Here is a 24645-nt window from a genome sequence, read left to right on the forward strand (position 1 = left end):
GGAAAGGGGAATGTGGAAGGAGATTAACTTTGACCCCCGGATTCTGGCTCTGGGCCCAAAACTCGAGTGGGAGGCAGAGGTTTCCAAGACCCTCCCCACCCCCATCCCCGCCGCCTCCCTCCTCCTTCCGCGCCCCTTGAAGCTACCCAGCCGACTCAGCTAAAGTTCATCCTGGAGGGGCTGGCGCAGTGGTGAAGGGGGAAGGCTGGGGGGGCGGTGGGAAGGGAGCCCGACTGGTCCCACCCCCGGCTGTAGCCCCTGGCAGGAAGAGATTGTAGCGGGAGCCGCCGCTGAAAGGCTCGGAGCGCTGGAGGAAGGGCGCCCGAGCCGCGGCGGGTGGGTCCGCGAGCCGGGAGGACCCGCGCCAAGGCGGGGGCGCGCCGCCGGGAGGAGGGGGCGTGGCTTAGGCGCCTTCGGCCGGGGGACCCCGGTGGCACTGTCGGCTCCCTCCTTCCTGGGGCGGGCGAGCCAGCCATGCTCCTGTCCGGGGGCGACCCTCCGGCGCAGGAATGGTTCATGGTGCAGACCAAGTCGAAGCCCCGGGTGCAGCGGCAGCGGCTGCAAGTGCAGCGCATCTTCAGGGTCAAGCTGAACGCTTTCCAGAGCCGCCCGGACACCCCCTACTTCTGGCTGCAGCTCGAGGGGCCCAGGGAGAACATGGGCAGAGCCAAGGTAAACAGCTTCTCCCCACCTATCGCTTCCAGCCAGACCCTTCTCTCGCTTCTCGCCCCCCCCGCCCCCTCAGGGGTCCCCTGAGGTCCCCCGACCTGGATTCGGCAGTATGGCGGGCAGGTACTGGGCCATCCTCTTGTCTTTCCAGATCTGCAGCCTTGGGTCCTTCCCTCTAGTTCCTTCTTTCTTTTCTGCCCCACCCCTCTCCTGCGTGTCACTTCTGTCCCTCAAGTGCGCTGAGAGAGGCTCGGCGTCGTGTGACCCCCCCCCCCCCCCCCCCCCCCCCCCGTGAGCCTTCCCTGGCCAGGGCCCCGCACTTACAGCCTGCTCCTCCATCTGGGGAGCAACTTAAGGTCCTGTATTTCTGTAGTCTGTGCAACATACCTCTTTGTTCTCCACCAAGACCCTGGAAGGCCCAGGTCTTTCTGCCGCCTTTTAAGTCTCCTTAAATCCTGGGCTGCCCCTTGGAGCCTCTCAGAGTGCTGGGACTGGAAGGGCCATTAAAGATGCTTCTAGGTTAATGCGGGCACTTTACAGATGAGGAATTGGGGGCTGGAGAGGGTAAGGGGCCTCCCTGAGCACTCAGGGTCGGGTAGGTGGGGCGTGGCAGGGGCTGGGACCAGAACCCAGGGCTCTGGGCTCCGCACCCCCCACTGTTGATGCTCTAGGCAGCCTCTTGCAGGGGCTCAGATGTGGGGCTGCAGCAGCCCTGGAAGGCAGCAGCCCTAGGGGATGGGTGGGAATCTGGGAGGAGGGCTGTGGGCTTTCAGATGAAAGGGCTTGCTGTGTGGGGCTGGACGCTGGACAGGCCAGGTCACAGTGTGCCTCTATCGCATGTGCCCTGGCTTCTCTCATAAGCTTCTCCTCCGCTTGGGCCTCTCAGTTTCCCTCTGACTCCCCAGTCATGGCCAAGGTCTCCCTCTTCCCCTAGATTCCCTTATCTTATCATTTCCTGGTAGGAATGCTATAGCCTCCCTCAGCCCCAGACCACCTGCTCCCCCATGCACCCACCCACCCCAACACACACCCCTTCCCTAGCGGGGTCTCTATCAATATCCTAATTTTGGTCAAGGCCATGGGTCGGGGAGGCCCAGAACACGCTGGCCAGTGGGCAGGCAGGCTGGAAAGTTCCTCCCTCAGCCCCTCTGTTAGGCTGCTTCGTCAGCGGTTTTTCCAGTTCTGACAGAGGTACTGGGGGAGGGGAGGGGTTCCTGCCTGGAGAGCAGATGTGCAGGAACCCCTGAGATGGAGCTTTTCAGTAGCTGGCATAGGGTAGGTTAACAAGAGGAGCCTTTGGATTGTTTTGAGTTCTTAATCTTTTTTTTTTTTTTAAGTAAGAGTGATTTTGTTTATTATTTATTTATTTATTTTTGGCTGCACTGGGTCTTCGTTGCTGCACGCGGGCTTTCTCTAGTTGTGGCGAGCGGGGGCTGCTCTTCGTTGTGGTGCACGTACTTCTCACTGCAGTGGCTTCTCTTGTTGAGGAGCACGGGCTCTAGGCATGAGGGCTTCAGTAGTTGTGGCACACAGGCCCAGCAGTTGTGGCGCACGGGCTTAGTTGCTCCGCGGCATGTGGGATCTTCCAGGACCAGGGACTGAACCCATGTGCCCTGCGTTGGCAGGCGGATTCTTAGCCACCGCACCACCAGGGAAGTCCCGGGTTCTTAATCTTTTTGTTAATTTGAAATACACCCGCTCACCCTTTTACGGGACTGGTGCTTTCTGAAGTGTCTAGCTCGCCTGTCCCCCGCTTACATCCCCCATCAGCTTCTCCAGGCTTGGCTACTCCTGCTACCACTGCTGCCTCAGAGTTCCTGGGCCCACCGGCTTTCCCTCACACCTCAGGCCCTGCTAGTGTAACCAGTGGCTTTCTCCATTCCCCTCATCTTTTTTTTTTTTTTTTTGCGGTACACGGGCCTCTCACCGTTGTGGCCTCTCCCGTTGCGGAGCACAGGCTCCGGACGCGCAGGCTCAGCGGCCGTGGCTCACGGGCCCAGCCGCTCCGCGGCATGTGGGATCCTCCCGGACCGGGGCGTGAACCCGCATCCCCCGCGTCGGCAGGCGGACTCTCAACCACTGCGCCACCAGGGAAGCCCCATTCCCCCCATCTTATCATCTCTTTCCCCTCTGTCTTCCCCCGGGGAAAAGCATGATTTAAGATGGAAACAACATGAGGGGTTCTGGGTAACTCCCTCCCTTGTTGCTCAGAAAGAAGAGACTTTTGGAGCAGGAGAGCAGGGAAGGTGGGGAGGATAAGGTTTTGTTCCAGAAGTTAGGAGATCTGGGTGCAATTTGCTGTCACCAAGTTACTGCTGGGACAGAGGGTTGTGGTGGAGAGAGTTGGAGGTTGGGGTTTGCTACCTTCTAACTGGCTGACCTCGGTCAAATCATTGACCTTCTCTTAAGCCTATTTCCTCATCTATAAAACAATATGATAATACCCACTTCATGGCACAGTTGTGAGAGTCAATTGAAATAAGGCGTTCTTATGGACTTGCACAAATGTGGAGAGTTACAGAGTAGAGATATCAGTTATTGTTTCTGTAACTAGCTGTATAACTTAGAATGAGCTCTTTTCCCTCTCTGAGTCTCGCTCTCCTTGTTTGCAAAGTGAGAAGCTTGGATTAAATGTTTCCTAAGGCCCAACAATCTGATACAGGAAAATTTCCCACGTATAAGGATGTCTTGTGGTTTCCATGTGGAGGTGCTGTGGCTGACCCCAATCCCAGCTGTAGGGGCACAGAATCACACACCTGGATAATGGCCTAATATACGCAGGCCAGCTGGCAGAGAGGGCTCAGTGAGACTGGAGGTTGTAGGATGGGGAAGGGGTGATGGATGGGGGTGTCTTGTCTGTGAGGGGAGGAGGGGTCAAGAAGGATACAGGCTTCTCTGGAGAAGAGCCCGGGTGTTTTCTACATTATATGCACTGGTTTTCCAGGAAAAACTCTGTAGAACTCGGAAGTGCCTTTAAGTAGTTTTCTTGTGGTGGGATTTAAAAAATAATGAAGACATTGCTGGAAATCACATCCCTAGGCAGAAAAAGAAAGACTGGGGAGGCCTGGCCTTTCTGAGGTGAAATCAGCCTCACCTCAGAGTGGAGAGGAGGGTTTTTACTAATGATCAAAGTTGCCCAGAGACGAGCCCTGCTCAGCTCTTTTGTCCTCCTTGGCAACGATGCAAAGAAGGGTCCGGGGCAGAGGGGACAGGTGACAGCTTGATTCTCCCCTTTTTGGACACGATGGAGGGAGGGAGGTGATGGGGAGCCAGAGGTTGGGGTGGGGAGCTGTGGGACAGGGTGTGGTTTGCTGACTTTGGGCTTTCCTGTCAGGTGGAAGTTGATCTGTCCCTGGCCCACAATGACTGAGCAGTACCATGGAAGCTGGTAGTGGCCAGGGTTGTGCTGGAACCAACTCCTGCTGACCCATCGTTGAAAATTCAGGAAGTTTTTGAGCCAGTGGAGTCCTGTTGGTAGTTTGAAATCAACCATGGAAGGAGTATTTACACCGCAGAAATTGGCAAATGCTACAAATTGGGACTATTTCCCCCATGACTGGATGATTGTTAAACACGTACCAGCCTGTCTAATTGTGTTGTGGGCACATTATACTTGTCCTTTATTTTAAACTTAATTTTTCTTTTTTCAAAATAATACGTAATTTAAAAGTCCAATCATTTTTAAAATGCTCACAGTATAACACAGTGATTCCTTGCCTTGTCCCTGCCAACTCCCTCTTCAGTGCTCTTCCCCGTAGAAAATATCTGCTCTGGCATTTCTACACCTCCACATTCCTAAAAAAATATGTAGCTACTATATCTTTTGATTAATCAATTTTAGATATCTTTTTCCTTTCTATTAATTATAGATGAGGATTTATCTCCCTTATCTTGCCATCCCTTTTTTCTTCCCAGTATAGTTATATTTCATTTTTCTGTTAAATCTGTATTTAGTATTTGCAACATTATGCCCTTGCAAATATCATCTACATCTAAGTGTTGAAGTGTACTATGATTAGTTTTTTTTTTTTTTTTTTGCGGTACACGGGCCTCTCACCGTTGTGGCCTCTCCTGCTGCAGAGCACAGGCTCCGGACGCGCAGGCTCAGCGGCCATGGCCCACGGGCCCAGCCACTCCATGGCATGTGGGATCTTCCCGGACCGGGGCACGAACCCGCATCCCCCGCATGGGCAGGTGGACCCTCAACCACTGCGCCACCAGGGAAGCCCCTATCATTAGGTTTTCTCCCTTACTTTTCAATTTCCCTGAGGTAAAGAACTCAACTCCTTTCCAGTTTGCTTGTTTTCCTTTGTACCCATTGCTAATTCTTATAACTTTCAGTAGCTTCTCACTACAATTTTCTACAAGAACAATCTATCGATTCAAGATGGTCTGTCAGTTCCAGATTTTTTCCTGGGGACAGCCTTCTTTCTGTCTGGTCAGGACTGCACAGCTGTCATCCTGAGACTCCCGTTTGCTGTCATTCTTGGCATCCTTTTGCCTTTTTTCCTTGTTAGATACCTCGTTTCCTGGACGCTGTGTCTTTGTCTTGAGTTGGTGGAGCACGTCCTTCAGTAGCGTCACCAAGTTAGAAAGATGGTGCTGAAACAAGCATGTTGATTCTGGAGTCCCACTCTCCAATCTGAGCTCGTCGTCCTCTGTGCCTCCTAGAACAGTGCCTGACAGGTAGTAGGTGCTCAGTAGTGTCCATTGAATGGATGAATACATTCTGAGATTTCTCTCCACAATCTTCCTGGAGATTCTCTTTGCTTTTTTTTTATGTTGGGTCTCCTTTCTTGGTTTCTTTTCTTGATTTGCTGGAAAATGCTCTCTAGTAGCTTCCTGAGAAAGGTTTTAATAGGAGGTAAACTCTTGGGCTTGCATACATGCATATCTGATGGTCACTTGATTGACAATTTGGCTGGTATCAAATTATACATGGAAAATTATTTTCCTTCAGAAATGAGAAGGGCTTCCCTGGTGGCGCAGTGGTTGAGCGTCCGCCGGCCGATGCAGGGGACACGGGTTCGTGACCCGGTCCGGGAAGATCCCATATGCCGCGGAGCGGCTGGGCCCGTGAGCCGTTGGCTGCTGAGCCTGCGCGTCCGGAGCCTGTGCTCCGCAACGGGAGAGGCCCGCGTACCGCAAAAAAAAAAAAAAAAAAAAGAAAGAAATGAGAAGGCATTGGGCTTCCCTGGTGGCGCAGTGGTTGGGCGTCCGCCTGCCGATGCAGGGGACGCGGGTTCGTGCCCCGGTCCTGGAGGGTCCCACGTGCCGCGGAGCGGCTGGGCCCCTGAGCCATGGCCGCTGGGCCTGTGCGTCCGGAGCCTGTGCTCCGCGGTGGGAGGGGCCCCAGTGGTGAGAGGCCCACGTACCCCCCCCAAAAAAAAAAAAAAAAGAAATGAGAAGGCTTTAATCCATTGACTTCTTGCTTTAGGGATATCTGAAGCTATTCTTGGTCCCTGGTCCTTTGTATGAGAAGTTTTTTTTCTCTCTGGAAGTTTGTAGTTTCCTCCACTGCTCTGAGGTGCCCCAGTGAGACCCCTCTGTGTGAGTATCTGTCTTCATCCATCATCAGTTACTATTGCAGAGTCTCTATATGGGAAGAATGAGTTTCTCTGCACTCAGCACTCACTGTAGACCTCACTACTGGCCTTCCTCTCTTCCTTCATGATTTTTATGGTACCCACACCCTCAGGTATGCTGATCAACCTCTGATCCTAAGACTTTGTCTTTTACTTTCTACAGAACAAACTCCAGTGGGTAGGGAGGTACTTGCTCAGCCTTTGTGTAGAGGGGTGGGTGGGCTCCCAGATCTCACTGCTCCTCAAACAACTTTATCTTAGTTCACCTTTTAAAAAATATTCTCTTTCATTCCCAATTCCAGAGTTTCTTGGTGCTGCCATTTTTTTGAGCTTTTTGAGTATTCTGCGGTGTAATTTGGGGTGGTTCTGGAAAGCAGACGATGTATAGCAACTGACTTATGAGAAAGGAGAATCCTAAGTCAGGTTTGATCAAGTATAGAGCAGTAGTAAACTACCTGGTGGTATTGTTTTTATTTAACTTACAAGTTGAAAAATTTTGTTCCTGCCTCTTCTCTATTTTTTCTCCTTTTGGAGAAAAAGGTCTGGGTGGGCTTTAAGCAGGAAAATTGCTTCAGATATTTTCTGGATGTAAATGCCTGTTGTTTCCATATCGGTTTTTGCCCTAAAGTATAGACAGCATCATGGTTAAGACCCCAGACTTCGGAGTCAGAGTGCCTAAGTGTCCCAGCCTACGACCTGTGTGACCTCGGACATGTGCCCTCCCTTGCTCACCTAAAATGGGGATAATAGTAATTTCCTTATAGGGCTGAGAGAGGAACCAATGAGCTGATGTATGTAAAGAGCCTGGCACATAGTAAGTATTCAATAAATAGCAGTTCAGATTTATTATTTTGAAAATTATCTCATTTCCAATATATCTTTTTGTTTAAAAATATGGACGGTTAATGGAACAATGAATATTTTAAGGTCTTTGCAGAAGGAGAAAGAAACCACCCACCATCTTCTTCCCGAGCACATCTCTTCATTTTTACATATTGTTTTCATGTAGTTAGAACGTGGGGTGCATGGGGTGGGGGAGTTTGTTCAGGTCTATGAGAGTTATTCCACCTGGTCAGATTCACCCTTGCCAGGCAGTGCAGACCAGCTGAGGTTCTGGGTGGGAGGGGTTGGCTTGGGATGTCTATCAGAGTTTGAGCTGATTTTGGACTGACTGAAAAGGGGTTAGACATGGGCCTAAGTGCCTGGGTGTACCTTAGGCCCTTTGGGGAAGGTGTTGGATGTCCATAGCCTGGCCATGTGGCAGAGATAAGCTCAGGCCTGAGCAGGGAAGGATGGTCTGGGTACCGAGCAGAGGGGCCAGAGCGGTCCTTGGGCTGGCTGCTGGAGATCCAAAATGGAGCATTTGTTCCGTAATGGAACTGTCATGGGGAAGCGGGAAGAGGGATGACTGTCACTGACACAGGCATGAGGAGGGACTTGAGGGCTAATACAGTCATCAAGGGTTGGCTGATTAAGAGGGAGCGCCCATGGTTCCTTGGAGCTCATGGGGTCATGCTGGTGGAGCTCAGCCATAGAGTGGAGGAACCCAACCTCTCCTGTCCCAGTGACTGCTAAAGACTGAGTGTGTGAGCCCTGGAAACACAAGGACCTGGTGCCCAGATGGCCAGAGGCTTCCCTTCTGGTTCAGCCATTGTGCGTATCTGTGGGGATCCCCTGGATACTGGCCCAGCGACTTACCTTTTCCTCTGTCCCCTCCGGGCAACAGAGTTACCATGGTTACAGGTACAGGTTGTGCCGGAGACCTTCTGCAGGGGGATTAACCAGAATCTCAGTGGATTACCCTGGAGTCACTGTGTAGGCAGCCCAAGGATGTGGAAAGAGCTCTGCTTTCAGAGTCAGATGGATGTGGGCTGTGGTCCTTACCCAGTCACTCTCTAGCTGTGTGTCCTTGGGTCAGCAATAGAGCCTTTCTGAGCCTGCAAAATGGGAATAGGCTGTGCCAGGCATAAGCTAAGCACTTCTTTTGTATTATCTCACTGAAGCTTCATAATAGCCTAATGAGGTGGGAACCATTATCCCCATTTTACAGGTGAGGAAACGTAGGCATAAGGACGGTAGATAACCTGCTCCAGGTCACATAAGCTCCTGGCACGTGGAGGGTACTCAGTAATGTGCCATCCCCCTCCCCCCAGCTATTTCACAATTCTAGAACGCCAGGGTAGGACTGGACCTTAGGAGTATCTAATTTAATCCATCATTTTATAGGTGAGGAGACTGAGGCCCTGAGAAGATGACAAATTTCCCACAGTAACCTTAACCTACTGAGGTCAGGTTGGAACTAGAACCAGGGCCCTTGACTCCAAGCCCAGGTGCTTGCCCTCCCTCCGCCCGCCCCCCCCCCCCCCCATCTGTCAGAGCTCCCTGGAAAGAGATGAGTGTGTGAGGAGTCAGGACCAGGGAGAGAGTGTTGGGCCGGGGGTGTCATTTGGCTTATGATGGGCAGGGGCAAGGCATGTGCTTGTGAGGGGAGTGAGTGCCAGTGGCAGGCCCATAACGGCTGGCTTCCTTTGTGCTCTCCCCACTGGCTTCAGGAGTATCTGAAGGGCCTGTGCAGCCCGGAGCTGTGGAAGGAGGTCCGCTACCCGGCCGCCCTGCACTGCGCCTTCCTTGGGGCCCAGGGCCTCTTCTTGGACTGCCTGTGCTGGAGCACGCTGGCCTACCTGGTGCCTGGTCCGCCAGGCTCCCTGATGGTGGGCGGGCTGACCGAGTCTTTCATCATGACCCAGAACTGGCTGGAGGAGCTGGTAGGGCGGCTGCGCTGGGGCCCTGCCCCTCTGCTCACCCCCCGGGGCATCTGGGAAGCCGAGGTGACCCGGGCTTTTGGGGCTCTGGTCTGGATCCGTGGTGACCAGTACGCAGGGGACCTGCTGCAGCTGCCCGCAGCAGTCCAGGAACTGCTGCTGAGCCTGGTGCGGGATGCTGCGGGCAAGGAGGACATCATCCAGTGGCTCGGCTGCATTGGCACCTCCGACTCCCGCTCGGACCCCGAGCTCCTGATCTGCCCAACCCACCAGCAGAAGGAAGGTCCAGCCATGGTGTCCACGGGAGACGGTCCTGGGCCTTTTCTGGAGATGGGGAGCCCAGAAAATTCAAAAAGGTTAACCAGCCTAGGCGCCATGGGGGCCCTCATCCCAGGCCAGAACGCTCAGCTGGAGACAGCAAACCAGCTGGTACGGTAAGTTCTGGAGAATCCGTTTGGCTTCTCTGCCCAACCCCAGGGAAAGAGTTTGGGACCTAACTGGCCTTACCACCTTTCCAACAAACTTGGGTTTCCTCCAGGGTTGGTTCCAACAACCAAGGTGGTACGGACAGTGCTTGTGAGGAAGGGTCAGTACAAGCCAGCAGCAGCCAGGACCCTGCGGACCGCACACAAGCCTCGTCCCAGCAGCGGCAGGCCCGGAGGGGGGAAGACAAGCTCCCTCTCCAGCCTCCAGTATCAGCCCTGAGTGTGTGCTCGCCCTGGAAGTCCTGGACCCCGGGGCCAGCCTTCGGGCCCTTGTGGCCGGGGACTATTGCTGCAACCTTCTGGAGGATCAATGAACTGCATTCTCTCCACCTGGCCTGGCTCCTGTCCCAGGCTTGCTTCAGTTTCCCTTTCTGGCAGAGGCCACTGGGCCCCATTCAGTTCAAGCTGCCAGGGCAGAATCCTTTGCCCTTAAATCTGGGATGGAAACAGAAGGAGCTGGTTCCTTTGCCCAGTGTGGAAAGCCCAGATTGTAGACCAGATGGGGGGCCAGGAGGAGAGGCAGCCCTACAGAATTGCCCAAGGCCAGAGACCCCTAAAAAAGTCATGAGTTTATTGGTGGTCTCAGGAGGCTCAGGGGTAACGGACAAGGCTAGCCCAGGACTTCCACAGATAGGGCCACCTTTGACCTCTACACCCCAACTCCAAGCTGGAAGTGAGCCGGGGGATCGAGGAAATATGCAGTGGGATTGTAAGGAACCCGAAGAGAGGCCGTTTCCAGGGCCCTCCACAGGGCAAGGGGTGCCTACTGCTCAGGGGAGGCCCGCCACTCAAGGGGGGCTGACAGCTCCTTCAGGACCTGAACCTCAAACAGTGCCTGAAACCCTCAAAGTGCCCACGGCTGCAGCGGTGCCCACAGCTCAAACCCCACCCACAAATCCCGTGCTGCCTGAAGCCCCCAAAGTGCCTGAAACCCAGATTATGCCGGCAGTCCATGAAGAACCTGCAGCCCCCAAAGTGCCTTTGGCTCCCACAAAGCCAGCAGCTCAAGTGGTGCCCACAGCACAAAAGGCAGCTGTGGGTGAACTGGCACCAGCAGCTCAAATGGGGCCTGCAGCTCCCCAAACTCCCACAACTCAGAAAAGGCATGCAGCAAAAACATCACCTGCGGGTCCCCAAACATCCAGAGCCCAGACTGGGACTACAGCTAAAACAGGGTCTACAGCTCCCAAAACTTGCCGAGCTCTGAAAATGCCTGCAGCTCAGAAGGCACCCACAGATCCAGGGCCAGCCCCGGATGCAGCCAAATTCCCAAGTGAGGGCCAGCCTTCGTCGAGGGGCAGTGCTTCCTTCCTGAAGGGCCAGGGGGAAGCTGGAAGGCAGGGGCCCCAGTCCAGCGGCACTTTGGCTCCCAGTCGTAAGCTCCAACCTCAGGTGGAGGGACTACTAGGGGCTTGGGAGGGGGCTCCGAGGCAGCCGCCTCGCCACCCACAGGCGAACAGCACAGTAACCAGCTTCCAGAGGTACCACGAGGCCCTGAATACACCCTTTGAGCTGAACCTGTCAGAAGAACCCGGGAACCAGGGGTTGAGGCGAGTGGTCATTGACGGCAGCAGCGTGGCCATGGTGTGAGTAGCCACGGACCTGGGGTGGGCTGGGGATGCTGGGGAGCTCGGGCAGGGTGTCCCTGGGGTGATAGACTGTGGGCGTCTTTTCTTGACCTCTGTATACAGGTGACATGGGGTTCAAATGGGGGAAAGATGGGAGGGAAGTGGTACATGTTGAGGGGCTACTGCATGCTGGGTGGTGTTCATGGAATCATCCCAGCAGCCTTCAAAAGTAGGTTTCTGTTCTCCTTCCCTCATAGAAGCAGAAACAGGCTCAGAGAAGCGATTAATCTTGACCAAGGTCCCAGAGCCAGTAAGGGGCCCAGCTGGCCTTTGGGTTCAGATCTGCTCACTGCCCAGGCCCATGCTCTTCCCATTTCAGCCTGCCTCACATAGCATGGGGTCTGTCAACCTCAGGCCAGTTTTCAGATGTTTAGCCCAACCCTTAAGGTCCAGCACTGATCTCCCCTGTGAAGCTTTTCCCAACCATGCCAACTCTCAGAGATCACTCTCTCTGCACAGCACTTACTGCTGTATACGTGCTAGCAGAAATGCATGCAGGATGGCTTCATTTGCCCACACGGCAGAATAGTTATCTGTGCTGAGCACACCCCCAGCACACAGCTGGTCAGCAAATGTTTGTTTGCTTCCAGTCCTAAACTGAGCTCTTCTCCTTCCTTTTGCCCTGGAGGCCCCTACACACACACACGCACACACACGCACACACACGCACACACACGCACACAGCAGGTGAGTGGACCCAGTAAGTGCTCATTGTTTGATGATGGTGAGAGGGGAGGGGGCATTGTTGGTGCCCGTGGTGCTGATGCCTTGGCATTGCCAGATGTGCTGCCCTAGGCTGGCTCTGAGGGAGGGGTAGAGAGCCAGGGCCATTCCTAGGGCAGAAAATTGCTACCTCACTAATTCCCCCCATCTCCCCACCCGCCACCCCCCAACCCCAGGCATGGCCTCCAGCACTTCTTCTCCTGCCGGGGCATTGCCATGGCAGTGCAGTACTTCTGGAACCGGGGACACCGAGAGGTCACTGTGTTTGTACCCACCTGGCAGCTTAAGAAGAACCGGAGGGTGAGAGGTGAGCTGTCCCCAGCTGCCCAGCCCCTCCAGTGGGCTTACTCTCTACGCCTTACTTTTCCTTGCCTTTCTGGCCCCACCATGGCCTTTTCCACTTAGCCCTTCCTCTGACCATCACTGTCTTCTGCCTTTCACCTCCAGAGAGCCACTTTTTGACGAAGCTACACTCCCTCAAGATGCTTTCGATCACCCCCTCTCAGCTCGAGAACGGCAAGAAGATCACTACCTACGATTATAGGTGTGCTGGCCTGCAGGCCTTCTCTTGTGGGGCCCCGGGGCTTGGGCTGGGCTGGTGTGTCAGGTGGAGTCTTGCCGCATTTGCTCTGGGGAGATGGAAGCAAATAAGTCAGAGGGTCATGTCAGAGAGGGTGGTGTGGTGCACCGGCCCTCTGTAGGCAGAGGGAGAGACACAGAGAGGAGAGGGCTCCAAGGTCGGCTCTATTCAAACCCAAGAGGTGTTCCTGAATTTGGGACTCTGCAGCCCAATTTACCTGAGCTAAGAGGCTTTCTCCCCCATGAAGTATGGGGTGCTCTGCTTTCTTTGGATGGGACTAGCCCAGGTGACTCCTGGTGCTTCAAGCGAGCTGCTTCCCCCAGCAGCTGATTTTGGTGCCAGTTTGGGTTGAAGCTCAGGTTTTCTCAAGGAATTTCTGCAGTCTTTTCCTCCTACCAGCCCTGGCCCTGGGAGGAGGTATGTGTGTGTGGCTGTATGTGACTGGAGCCCTGGCTGGGCTCTGAAAATGGAGTCAGATCGGCCCTGTCTCCTAGCTAAAGCCTGAATGCCTCCCTACTTGCCAGTCCTCAGCACCCACTCCCCAGCGTGGCTGCAGGACCAGTGTTCATACGGGTGCCTGTGATGCTGCCTCTGATGGGGCCGAGAAGGCCCTGTCCAGGTCACTGACCCTGGGCTGGACTCCATGTCCAGCAGGCCAGGTCTTGCCTCCACTTAGGCACCTCCCGTGCCAGGCAGGGAGAAGTTCTGTTCCTCCCCAAGACCTGGCACCCACTCAGCCTTCAAGCCTGGGAAGGTCTGGGCAGGGCAGCTCAGGCATCCTTCCTTCAAGAGCTGGCCCCCCTGGGTAAGGTCTTTAAGTGCCTTTAAATTCAGGCCTGGGTTTGAGGGAAGGTAGCTTTCCTGCAGAAGGCTCCTCTGCTGGTCACTTGTGGAATTGCATGCTCGTGGCTGCCAGAATGGCACTCCACAGGGAATGCCGAGAAGTGGGTGGCCTTTGCTTTCTTTCCTGGTCACAGCCCTCTTTCGAGAAGTGATCCTTGGAAAAATGGATTTGTCTATTCAGGTATGTGTTTTTATACGTGTATACACATATCCATATGTATGTATGTGTGTCTTGGCATGTACCTGAATGTTGTGCATTGGTGAAGAGTAACCATGGAATGCTTGATACACGCTGTGTGGCAGGCACTGAACTAGACACTTCAGTGTCTAGTGTATTGTCTCATTCAGTTGAATCCTCACAGCAATAGAGGGTAGGTGTTTTATGTTAGTTTGACAGATGTGGAAACCGAAGAAGTAAAAATGCACGTATGGATGTGGACAAGTGCATGGCTTTCTGTGTGCGTGTCTGAGCCTGTGTATGTGAATGCCTATGTGTAAAATAGGGGTCTGTGTTTGCATATACAGTTGGGGGATGTGCATCCCAGTTCACCCTCCCAGGGGCGAGTGGACATCCCAGTCGGCTGCATAGACGAGGATGGGCTCTTGAGTCTTGGCTCCCCGGCTATCAAGGGCAGCGTTTTTGTCCAAGACACCTCAACAGGAAGCTGCAAGTTCATTTTCTCAGAGGACTGGGGAGGTGAGGGTCTGGGTACTGGGTCGTTAGCGACTTTCCCTCTCGCTGCAGGTTCATGGTAAAGCTGGCGGAAGAGACAGATGGCATCATCGTCACCAACGAGCAGCTCCACGTCCTGATGAATAATTCCAAGAAACTTATGGTCAAAGATCGGTGAGGCAGCTCCCAGGGGATTGGGCTGTTCCCTCCCCTCGGGTGCTGGGCAGTCCCTGGCAGGAGGGGTTTGGGCAGGGGGAAGGGCCTTGGAGCAGTGCTCATCAGCACCTGCTGGGAGGAGATGTGGGTCTCAGCCCCTGTGGAGCTACCAGGTGGCAGTGGGGTATGGGTGGGTCAAGGGCCCCTCTGTGACGTTTCCTCCTCCATCCCGGGTCCAGCCTGCTGCCCTTCACTTTTGCGGGGAATCTCTTCATGGTGCCCGACGATCCTCTGGGCCGTGATGGCCCCACTCTGGATGAGTTTCTGAAGAAGCCAAACAGGTAATGGGCCAGGCACCCCCCTCCACACCCCGCCTCCCAGCCGCTCCTGGGGCTGACTGGAAGCTTCCCCTTGGTGCTAGCCAACGTTTGTCTAGTCCTTAATAGTGAGCAGAGTGATCTGAGTTTTTCAGGTCTTTGTACTTCCACCCACATCTGCACTGCCACTTGGTATATGGTTTCACAGTTTCACAGTCGCGCACACATGCTTCAATACTATGTGTAACCTTCCACAACTGGCATTTGTCGCCATGTTTTATTGTTTTTCCCAGATGTATGCCATGTTAGTTCCTGTGGCTGGCTTTAATGTCCATGCTCTGTTCCATTATGTGAGTGCCCAACAGGTTTATGGGGTCTTTTGTGGAGGGCCGTTCGACAGTTTCCATGTTATGCTGTTGGTACCGGTGCTGCGGTGAATCGCCTTGTTCTTGTTTCATTGTGTGCAGGGGGAGCTGTGTCTGGAGTATATACCAAGCAGAACTTTTTCCACATTTCTTACCCACTTTGATCCTCACAGCTCGAGTTAGACGTACGTGACCACTGTCCTCGTTTTACAAACGAGGAATCTGAGACTCAAGTACTTTCCCAAGGTCATTGTGCTGCTGCCGGCAGAACTGATTTGCAGTAACTCAGTTCCTCTGGCTTCCACCCACTCTGAGCCGCCTCGCTGCTCACCTCCCAGTTCCCTGGGCCCGGCAGGGACCTTCTGGGCAGAGCACTGCTTCCCGGGCCAGATCCCTCAGTCCCATTTTTCCAGTTTGAAGAAAAGTGATGTGGCCGAGGTTTGTGTGCTGTGCGCTCCCAAGCCCCATGTCAAGCCTCCTTCCCTCTCTTGACCTCCCCCCGCTGGCTCATCCTGGAGTCCGACTGGAAGTACCAGTCATCTAATTCTTATCAAACCATTGGCTTAAAACTGGTTGGACGTGTCACTTGGTCAATGAGGTTTTGATTGGATAAGCCTTCAAAGCCCAGATGAACCTCTAACACTGCCGTCCAGCACATGCTGGGAGTGGAGGGAATATCTGCGGGCAGGTCCTCTCTGAGGCTGTGCCGTGTTGGAGGCGGGCCCTCGGCCCAGCCTCAGGGAAACTCAGCAATGGGGTGAGGCTCTGTGGGCTTCCACAGATGTGGTTTCGCCTTGGATGGCCTCTCGGGGCGGGCTGTCCCCCACCTCCTCCATCGGACTCCTCTGTCCTGCTGTTTTGGTGTAGGTTGGACACTGACATTGGCAACTTCCTGAAGGTGTGGAAGACCCTTCCTCCCAGCTCTGCCAGTGTCTCTGAGCTGAGTGAGGAAGCTGACCCTGGGCCCCCGGAGAGTCTGCAGAATGTGGAAGAAGTCAGGGAGGAGAAGGAGGAGAGGCAGGGAGAAGAGCAGGAGATGCAGAAGCCGGCCGAGAAGGAGGAGGACCTGGACTCTTCGCTGATGTCCGTGTTCAGGGCTGAGTGCTCTTCCCTCTCAGAGGAAATACTCCGGTGCCTCAGCCTGCACGACCCCCAGGATGAAGCCCTCGACATCGATCTCCTGCCGGCGGTACCTTCTCCCTCCCTGGGCATCCCCTGGGATGGGAAGGCTCCCTGCCAGCAGGTTCTTGCCCAGCTGGCCCAGCTCACCATCCCCAGCAACTTCACCGCGCTCTCCTTCTTCGTGGGATTCATGGACTCCCACCGGGACGTCATCCCTGACTATGAAGCCCTCGTGGGGCCCCTGCACAGGCTCCTCAAGCAGAAGCCGGACTGGCAGTGGGACTGGGAACATGAGAAGGCCTTTCTGGCCCTGAAGCGAGGTCTGGTGTCTGCCCTCTGCCTGACGGCCCCCAACCCCCAGCTGCCCTTCCGCCTGGAGGTGACGGTGAGCCAAGTGGCCCTGACGGCTGTTGTGTACCAGGAGCGCTCAGGGAGAAAGCACCCCGTCGCCTATACCTCGAAACCCCTCCTCCCCGACGAGGAGAGCGAGGGCCCGCAGTCAGGGGGAGACAGTCCCTATGCCATGGCCTGGGCCCTCAAGCATTTTTCCCGCTGCATTGGAGACACCCCAGTGGTCCTGGGCCTTTCCTATGCCTCCCGGACCACTGTGAACCCTGCGGCAGGGGACGGCCACAGGGTTGCCAAAGCATGGTTGATCAGATGGTCCCTCTTGGTACAGGACAAGGGCAAGAGAGCACTGGAATTGACCCTCCTCCAGGGCCTGCTGGGGGAAAACCGGCTGCTGACTCCTGCGGCTTCCATGCCTCGTTTTTTCCAGGTTCTGCCTCCTTTCTCCGACCTGTCCACTTTTGTCTGCATCCACATGTCGGGGTATTGCTTTTACCGGGAGGATGAGTGGTGTGCTGGCTTCGGTCTCTATGTTCTATCTCCCACCAGCCCCCCTGTCTCCCTTTCCTTCTCTTGCTCCCCTTACACCCCAACCTATGCCCACCTGGCGGCCGTGGCCTGTGGCCTGGAGCGCTTTGGCCAGTCCCACCTGCCCGTGGTTTTCCTCACGCACTGCAACTGGATCTTCAGCCTCCTCTGGGAGCTCCTTCCCCTCTGGAGGGCTCGGGGCTTCCTCTCCTCCGACGGGGCTCCGCTACCTCACCCAAGCCTGCTCTCCTACATCATAGCCCTCACCTCCGGCCTCTCATCCCTTCCGTTTATCTACCGAACCTCCTACCGGGGCTCCCTGTTTGCTGTGACGGTGGACACCCTGGCCAAGCAGGGGGCCCAGGGGGGCGGCCAGTGGTGGAATTTGCCAAACGATGTGCCAGTCCCTGTGGTGTCTCCCCGTACCACGGGCAAGAGGCCCAACTTGCTGGCATTACAGCTGAGCGACGGCACCCTGGCTGATACAATTGCCAAGCTGCAGGCCGGGCAGAAGTTATCCAGCTCCTCACCCTTCAGTTCTGCCTTTAACTCCCTCAGCCTCGACAAAGAGAGCGGCCTGCTTATGTTCAAGGGAGACAAGAGACCCCGGGTCTGGGTAGTCCCGAGGCAGCTCCGGAGGGATCTGATTTTTGCTGTGCACGACCTCCCCATGGGGGCCCACCAGAGGCCCGAGGAGACCTACAAGAAGCTGCGGTTGCTGGGATGGTGGCCGGGCATGCAGGAGCACGTGAGAGATTACTGTAGGAGCTGCTTGTTCTGTATCCCCCGGAATCTCATAGGCAGTGAGTTGAAGGTTATTGAGTCCCTGTGGCCCCTCAGGTCCACCGCCCCCTGGTCCAACCTGCAGATAGAGGTGGTGGGCCCAGTCACTGTCAGCGAGGAGGGCCACAAGCACGCGCTGATTGTGGCTGACCCCAACACCAGGTGGGTAGAGGCATTCCCGCTGAAGCCCTACACACACATGGCTGTGGCCCAGGTGCTGCTTCAGCACTTGTTCGCGAGGTGGGGTGTTCCGGTGAGGCTGGAGGCCGCCCAGGGCCCCCAGTTTGCCCGCCATGTCCTGGTAAGCTGTGGGCTGGCCCTGGGAGCCCAGGTGGCCTCCTTGAGTAGGGACCTCCAGTTCCCCTGCCTGACGAGCTCCGGGGCCTACTGGGAATTCAAGAGGGCCCTCAAGGAGTTCATCTTCCTGCATGGCAAGAAGTGGGCGGCTTCCCTGCCCTTGCTGCACTTGGCCTTCAGGGCCTCCTGCAGCCAGGCCACGCCATTCCAGATCCTGACGGGGGGCGAGGAGAGGCTGACCGAGCCCCTGTGGTGGGAGATGAGCAGTGCAAACATCGAAGGGCTCAAGATGGATGTCTTCCTGCTACAGCTGATGGGGGAGCTGCTGGAGCTCCACTGGAGGGTGGCTGAGAAGACGAGTGAAAAGGCTGAGAATAGGCGTTTCAAGCGGGAGAGCCAGGAGAAGGAGTGGAATGTGGGTGACCAGGTCCTCTTGCTGTCCCTCCCCAGGAACGGCAGCAGCGCCAAGTGGGTGGGTCCCTTCTATATCGGGGACCGGCTGAGCCTGTCCCTCTACAGGGTCTGGGGCTTCCCCACCCCGGAGAAGCTTGGGTGCATCTATCCTAGCAGTCTGATGAAGACCTTTGCCAAGAGTGGCACCCCGCTGTCCTTCAAGGTCTTGGAGCAGTGAGCTGGAGCTGTGGGGGAGTCCCCCGCCCCAGGGTCCTGGGCTTCTGCTGCTAGGCCTCCCCTTAACCCCAGCAATGCTCTCACAGCCCCCTGGGGGCCCTTCATTGTGCCTTTTGTAGAGAAGTTACTTCATAAAGCTTTGCTGAACCGCCTTGAACTGGGGACCAGCGTCCCCATGGAAACATGCCCAGTGTGGGGTATTGGGAGAATCTGCTAAAGGCTGTCAGATGTGGGCCTCTGACAATTTTACCCTGGCAGGTATCCCTTCCTGGGGCAGGCCGGGTTCAATGTCTCTCCCCAGATGAACGTATACATATACACACGTAGCCCAGAATCTTATTTCTGGCTGTCTTTGCCATGAAGCAGTGTGGCTCTGGACCTCAGAATCAAAACCGCATTCCCCTCTCAAACAGAAACCTCGACTGTGGGCTCCTCCCCAGATTGTTGTCCCTGACTGGGGACCCTTTGCCCTTGAATCTGTCACAGCTGACCCAAATCCATGCGGGCTGTGGAGAGGCAGCCCGTCCCTCATCTCACGGTTCACTTTCTCAGGCCAGGCTAGGCCTGCCCAGCTGTTAAGGAAAGGCTGGCAGTCCTGGGCCTCGAGGCTCGGAACTGGGGTGGGAGGACGGCCGGCCAGCCATCCTGTAGGTGCATCCTGCCCGTCAGCATGGGAAGGGCAAGGGGGAGACGGAGTCAGCCTACCTCATTTGACTCCAGCCAATGGAGATGCTCCCTGACCCCGGCTTCGATGATATCGAGCCCACAGGAGTCAAGGATCTCGATGCCAAGTGTGGCATCTCTACCTGAAGAGCTGCTTCGACTAGACCAAGGGGCCCAGGCCTCGGCTTCAGGGGGAGGGTGACTGAAATGAGCGGTCTGGCACAGGGTGAGGTGCTGGCGTGACTCTACCTCCCAATCCCACCCCGCAGCCCGCTCCTCTCACTGCCACTGTACCCTGCATCCCCAGACCCTACATCGTGTACGACTGCTCTGTTTGGATTCCCCAGACCCCACCCTAGTCCTCTGGACCCTGCCTTCTGGGTAGAGAGAATCCCGGCCTCCCCCAGAGCCACTCTGCAAAGATTACTCGCTGCAAGAGTGCGTTTCTCACAGGTGTGAGCCTTCACTCTCCCTCCGAATGGCTGCTGCCGCCGACAGAGGGGGGTCCAGGTGGAGACCAGCACTGGGTCACTCTGGCTGGGCCTCTAAGTAGTTTTATTTCTCCAAAACTGAGCCAGTCTCCTGGCCTAGCTCCAGTTGTGAAAACGCGTGACATTGCTAGAGCCAGAGTAGAGCCTGCCACTGAGTCCAATTAGCTTGTTTTACAGCCGAGGAAAGAGGCCCAGAGAGGGCAAGTGACTTGCCCGAAGTCACAGAGATAGTTGGTGGCTGAGCTGGGACCAGGATTAAGCTTCCTGATTCTCTGTTCACCACAGATGGGGTTCAAGTGAGAGAAGGTCTCAAAATCTTATACCCATCTTCCCTCCAACTCATCTCCCAGATCTTGCAGATAAACCACTTAGGTGTTGCCCTCAAACCATTTCTAGCTGTTAATTCTGTCCAGGAAAGAATGATTGGGTGACAGCTGACAAATTGAAAGGTGAGTGTGGGGTTTTTAGCAGATACCTCTTTCCTCCTCCTCCCTCTGCTGGTCTGTTCAACTCATTCTTCCTCCTCAGTGCTGTATCCATTCCCCGTTAACCACATTTATGACCTTATACCCCTTTTGGTGACCTTTTCTCCCCCATTTGATTTGTCAATAAACGGATCAAAATGGAGCTAATATCCAGTTTAAAAAAATTTTTTTTTTCTTTTAGCTGTAGCCTCAATTATGAGGAGGGTGGGAGGCAGTTGTGGGGCATGGGTGCTGCATGTTTTCCAGGCAGACTTGCAGATTTGGCAGCCTGGATAGTAACTTTCCAAGTACATCTGACCTGAGCTCTTATTTATTTTTATTTATTTTTATTATTATTTTTTTGCGGTACGCGGGCCTCTCACTGTTGTGGCCTCTCTTGTCGCGGAGCACAGGCTCCGGACGCGCAGGCTCAGCGGCCATGGCTCATGGGCCCAGCCGCTCCGTGGCATGTGGGATCTTCCCGGACCGGGGCACGAACCCGCGTCCCCCGCATTGGCAGGCGGGCTCTCAACCACTGCGCCACCAGGGAAGCCCCTGTGCTTTTTTTTTTTTTTTTTTTTTTTTTGCCCCTGAGCTCTTATTTTACCGAGGAGACCAGCGCCCAGGTAGTGATACAGCTCAACCTCTCTCCCCCTACTGGTTCGTGGCAGGGCTGTGAGGAGAGCCCAGGCTGAGGGCTTCCATGCTAGTGCTCTTTCCGTTCACGCCTTAGAAGTGGGCAGGGAGGGAATGAAGATGAATGAAGGCTGGTGTAAGAATGGCATCAGTGCTGGACCAGCTTGGCTGTATCGGAAACACAATAGAACTAGGTTGGAATACTGAATCCATGGCTGCTCCCTATGAAGCCTTTTCCTGGGGCCTTGGTCTCCCCACCTATCGGGTGCAGGGTAACAATTCCTAAATTATGGATGGTGCAAGGATCTTATGAAATAATCGTGCCAAGAGGCTACTGTGGTGCCGGGTATGGAGTAAGCCTTCATTACTGTGATGGACTGCATGTTTGTGTCCTTCCAAATACATATGTTGAAACCCAACCCCCTAGTGGGTATTAGGGTATTAAGAGGTGGGGCTTTGGGGGGTTAATCAGGTTTAGATAAGGTCGTGAGGGTGGAGCATCTAAGATGAGATTAGTGTCCTTATAAGAGAAAGAAACTAGAGCTGCCTCTCTCTCCACCACTTGAGGGTACAATGAGAAGATGGCCATCTGCAAGTGAGGAAGTGGGCTCTTAACAGACACTTGATTTGCTGGTACCTTGATCTTGAATGCCCAGCCTCCGGAACTAAGTTTCTGTTGTTTAAGCCACCCAATCTATGGGGTTTTTGTTACAGCAGCCCGAACCGATAAAGACAATCACATACTAGCTAACGTTTCTTTTCTTCCTGCCCCTGGAGTGCTTGCTGTTATTGCCCCCTAGGCTCAGAAACCTTCCTAACCCTGGCCAAGCTTCCAGACTTCGGGTGTCTGCTTCTTGCTGTTTTCTCACCTGACGGAATGTCTGTTCAGCACTGGCAGGGGGATGGAGTGGTGGGAAGGAACTGTCCTTCCTGAGAACTCCCTGGCTCACGTGCACATGGTCACTTAGTATTTATAGAGCGCCTACTGTGTGCCAGGCCCTGTCTAGTGTGGAGTGGATGGCAGGTAATGGGAATGGCATGGTGCCCCTCTGGGGCCCACTGTTAGGTGAGGGAGGCAATTCAACAAGCAAATACAGTGCAGGGTGGTAAGGGAAGGAACACAGCATAGGAGCCCACAGCACAGGGGTCTGAAGCCTCCGCTCACGTGCAGTCCAGCGAGGTCTGTCTTCCTGACCCCCTTCACTGAAAGCAATGCACACGCTCTTAGGACAGGGCAGCAAGTGAAAGGTTCGGAACTCCTAAGTGAAAGATTGATCAGGAAGGTGGCTTAGCAAAACCTCTACTTTCTACTCAAGAGAACTTTAAGCAATACTCAGAATTTATCCACATTGGCTTCTGAGCCTCTGTTGGTGAGATTTCTCTTCTTCACGGCTGAACAATTTACAAGGTCTGATTTGACATATTTTTAGCGGAGTGAATAAAGATGTGTCCACAGTTGAGTACCATGGGCAGTGCAGCCTACTAGTCACTGCTTCTCTCCTTTATACCATCACGATTTCCCCTTCTCATTTGGGGCACTGGCAGGTGAGCTTCCCAAGTCTCTGACAGAGAAATTATAAAGTCACCAGTAGGCAGACAGTCCCGGACATAAGCAAAAATATTATATAAAGAACGTCCTGCAGTGGATCTCATTCTCATGTTAAAAAGTACATAAACTACTAACACAATCTTGTAAATCAAGTACACTCAAATAAAAAAATTTTAAAAAATGTACATTAACTATCTGGTGAGATGGGGACCCCCTAAGCTTTGCTATGTCATGTTTTCCTAGGGACCGTTTATGATGTCCTTGTGTTTCTGGGTCGAAGTGAACACACTTGAAAGAAAGCAGCATTATAACAGGTAAATGGCTACAATAAAACAAAACAAAAATCCTACTCACTTTTTTTTTTAACATCTTTATTGGAGTACAATTGCTTTGCAGTGTTATATTAGTTACTGCTGTATAACAAAGTGAATCAGCTATATGCATACATATATATCCCCATATCCCCTCCCTCTTGTGTATCCCTCCCACCCTCCCTATCCCACCACTCTAGGTGGTTGCAAAACACCGAGCTGATCTCCCTGTGCTATGCAGCTGCTTCCCACGAGCTAGTTTACATTTGGTAGTGTATATATGTTCATGTTACTCTCTCACTTCGTCCCAGGTTACCCTTCCCCCTCCCCGCGTCCTCAAGTTAGAGGTGATACAAACAGAATGAGATATATACCATGTTCTTGGGTTGGAAGAATCAACATTGTGAAAATGACTATACTACCCAAAGCAATCTACAGATTCAGTGCAATCCCTATCAAACTACCACTGGCATTTTTCACAGAACTAGAACAAAAAATTGTACAATTTGTATGGAAACACAAAAGACCCCGAAGAGACAAAGCAATCTTGAGAAAGAAAAACGGAGCTGGTGGAATCAGGCTCCTGGACTTCAGACTATACTACCAAGCTACAGTAATCAAGACAGTATGGTACTGACACAGAAACAGAAATATAGATCAATGAAACAGGATAGAAAGCCCAGAGATAAACCCATGCACATATGGTCACTTTATCTTTGATAAAGGAGGCAAGAGTATACAGTGGAGAAAAGACAGCCTCTTCAATAGTGGTGCTGGGAAAACTGGACAGCTGCATGTAAAAGAATGAAATTAGAACACTTCCTAGCACCATACACAAAAATAAACTCAAAATTGATTAAAGACCTACCCACGTTTTAAAGATTGTCCAAGAATCCTTGGGACATGTACCAGTTTTAACTTGTTTCCTAATTCATATGGTAATAGTAACTTACATATAGTGGGTACTTGCTCTGTGCTTTCCAACGCTGTGGGATATATACCATGTTTCTCTTCATTGTCTAGAGGAAGAAAATGAGGCAGGGGGAGTTTGAGTTATTTGCTGAAGGTCATGTGCAGCTACTAAGTGAGAGGCTCCAGTGCCCACCACCTTCACCGCTATGCTCACTCCTTCTCATGCAAGTATATTCACTTTGTTGCTAGAGTTACTTTCTCCCCACTAATCTATGGCCTCTCTATCCTTTATTAATGTATGATATTAATATACATTAGTATACTGTATATTAAGATTTCTCCATTTCAGTTTGGTCCAGATTAAGATGATTTACAAACTAAAACAGAGCCTGGTTTACCTCAGTTGGGTCCAAGAACAATTCTGTTGGCCCTGATAAATTTTGACGCGAATGCCATGCCCTCGTTTTCTGACCTATAATGAGAAAATCTTTATTTTGAGTTGCCGCTTAGGCATTTTACAGTATAATGGCCCTGCTTACACCCAGAGTCTGGACATTTAGATAAGGACCTGAGTTTAGGACTCCTGCCCCAAATTCTCACTTGCTTTTCCTGGGGCACCCTTTGAAATGACCACTTATAGTTGAGTCCGGGTAAAGTTAGTGACCTGCACCCCAACTACCTTACACATAATAGGTTCTTGCTATCCCGCTCACACGTGAACTGGGACAGAGGACTGCCCTTCTCCTGGCTCACTGCTTCCCTTTCCCCCCTCCTGGTTTCTGGGGTCTGTAAGTAATAAATCTTTAAACTTTACTTCCTTTGTGTGAGTGTACTACACCTTCAATCAAAATGACGACAGGGTTCTTACTTCCCCAGATGGGGAACCGAGGGAGCTACCTCCTGACCCCATGTGGTGGCCTGTGCTTCCGCATTCAGCAGATCATAATCTGTATATCCTTAATTTAATACACCAGCTATGGGTCCCGCAACACACAAGGGGGTGCCATTTTCCCTCAGCTAATAAATAGTGCTATTTTGTAAGTTTTCATTTTCCCATAGATGGTGAAAAATAATCAGGGGAGATCGCAGCAGCTGGACTGCAAAGGACCTAAAAAAAAAAACCAC

The 24645-nt window shown here is 53.4% G+C and overlaps 1 protein-coding gene across 1 annotated transcript; it reads left to right on the forward strand.

Moving 5' to 3' along the window:
* The first annotated feature begins 474 nt into the window (after positions 1–474).
* On the forward strand, positions 475–19147 carry NYNRIN (NYN domain and retroviral integrase containing). Its single transcript, XM_032624922.1, has 8 exons — positions 475–672; positions 8807–9450; positions 9555–11087; positions 12029–12159; positions 12300–12396; positions 14021–14122; positions 14344–14445; positions 15654–19147. Exons 1-8 carry the CDS (start codon positions 475–477, stop codon positions 18493–18495), a joined length of 5649 nt encoding a protein of 1882 aa, XP_032480813.1. The 3' UTR covers positions 18496–19147.
* Positions 19148–24645: the final 5498 nt, after the last annotated feature.

Source organism: Phocoena sinus, chromosome 2 (assembly GCF_008692025.1).
Source record: "Phocoena sinus isolate mPhoSin1 chromosome 2, mPhoSin1.pri, whole genome shotgun sequence".
Taxonomy (NCBI): Eukaryota; Metazoa; Chordata; class Mammalia; order Artiodactyla; family Phocoenidae; genus Phocoena; species Phocoena sinus.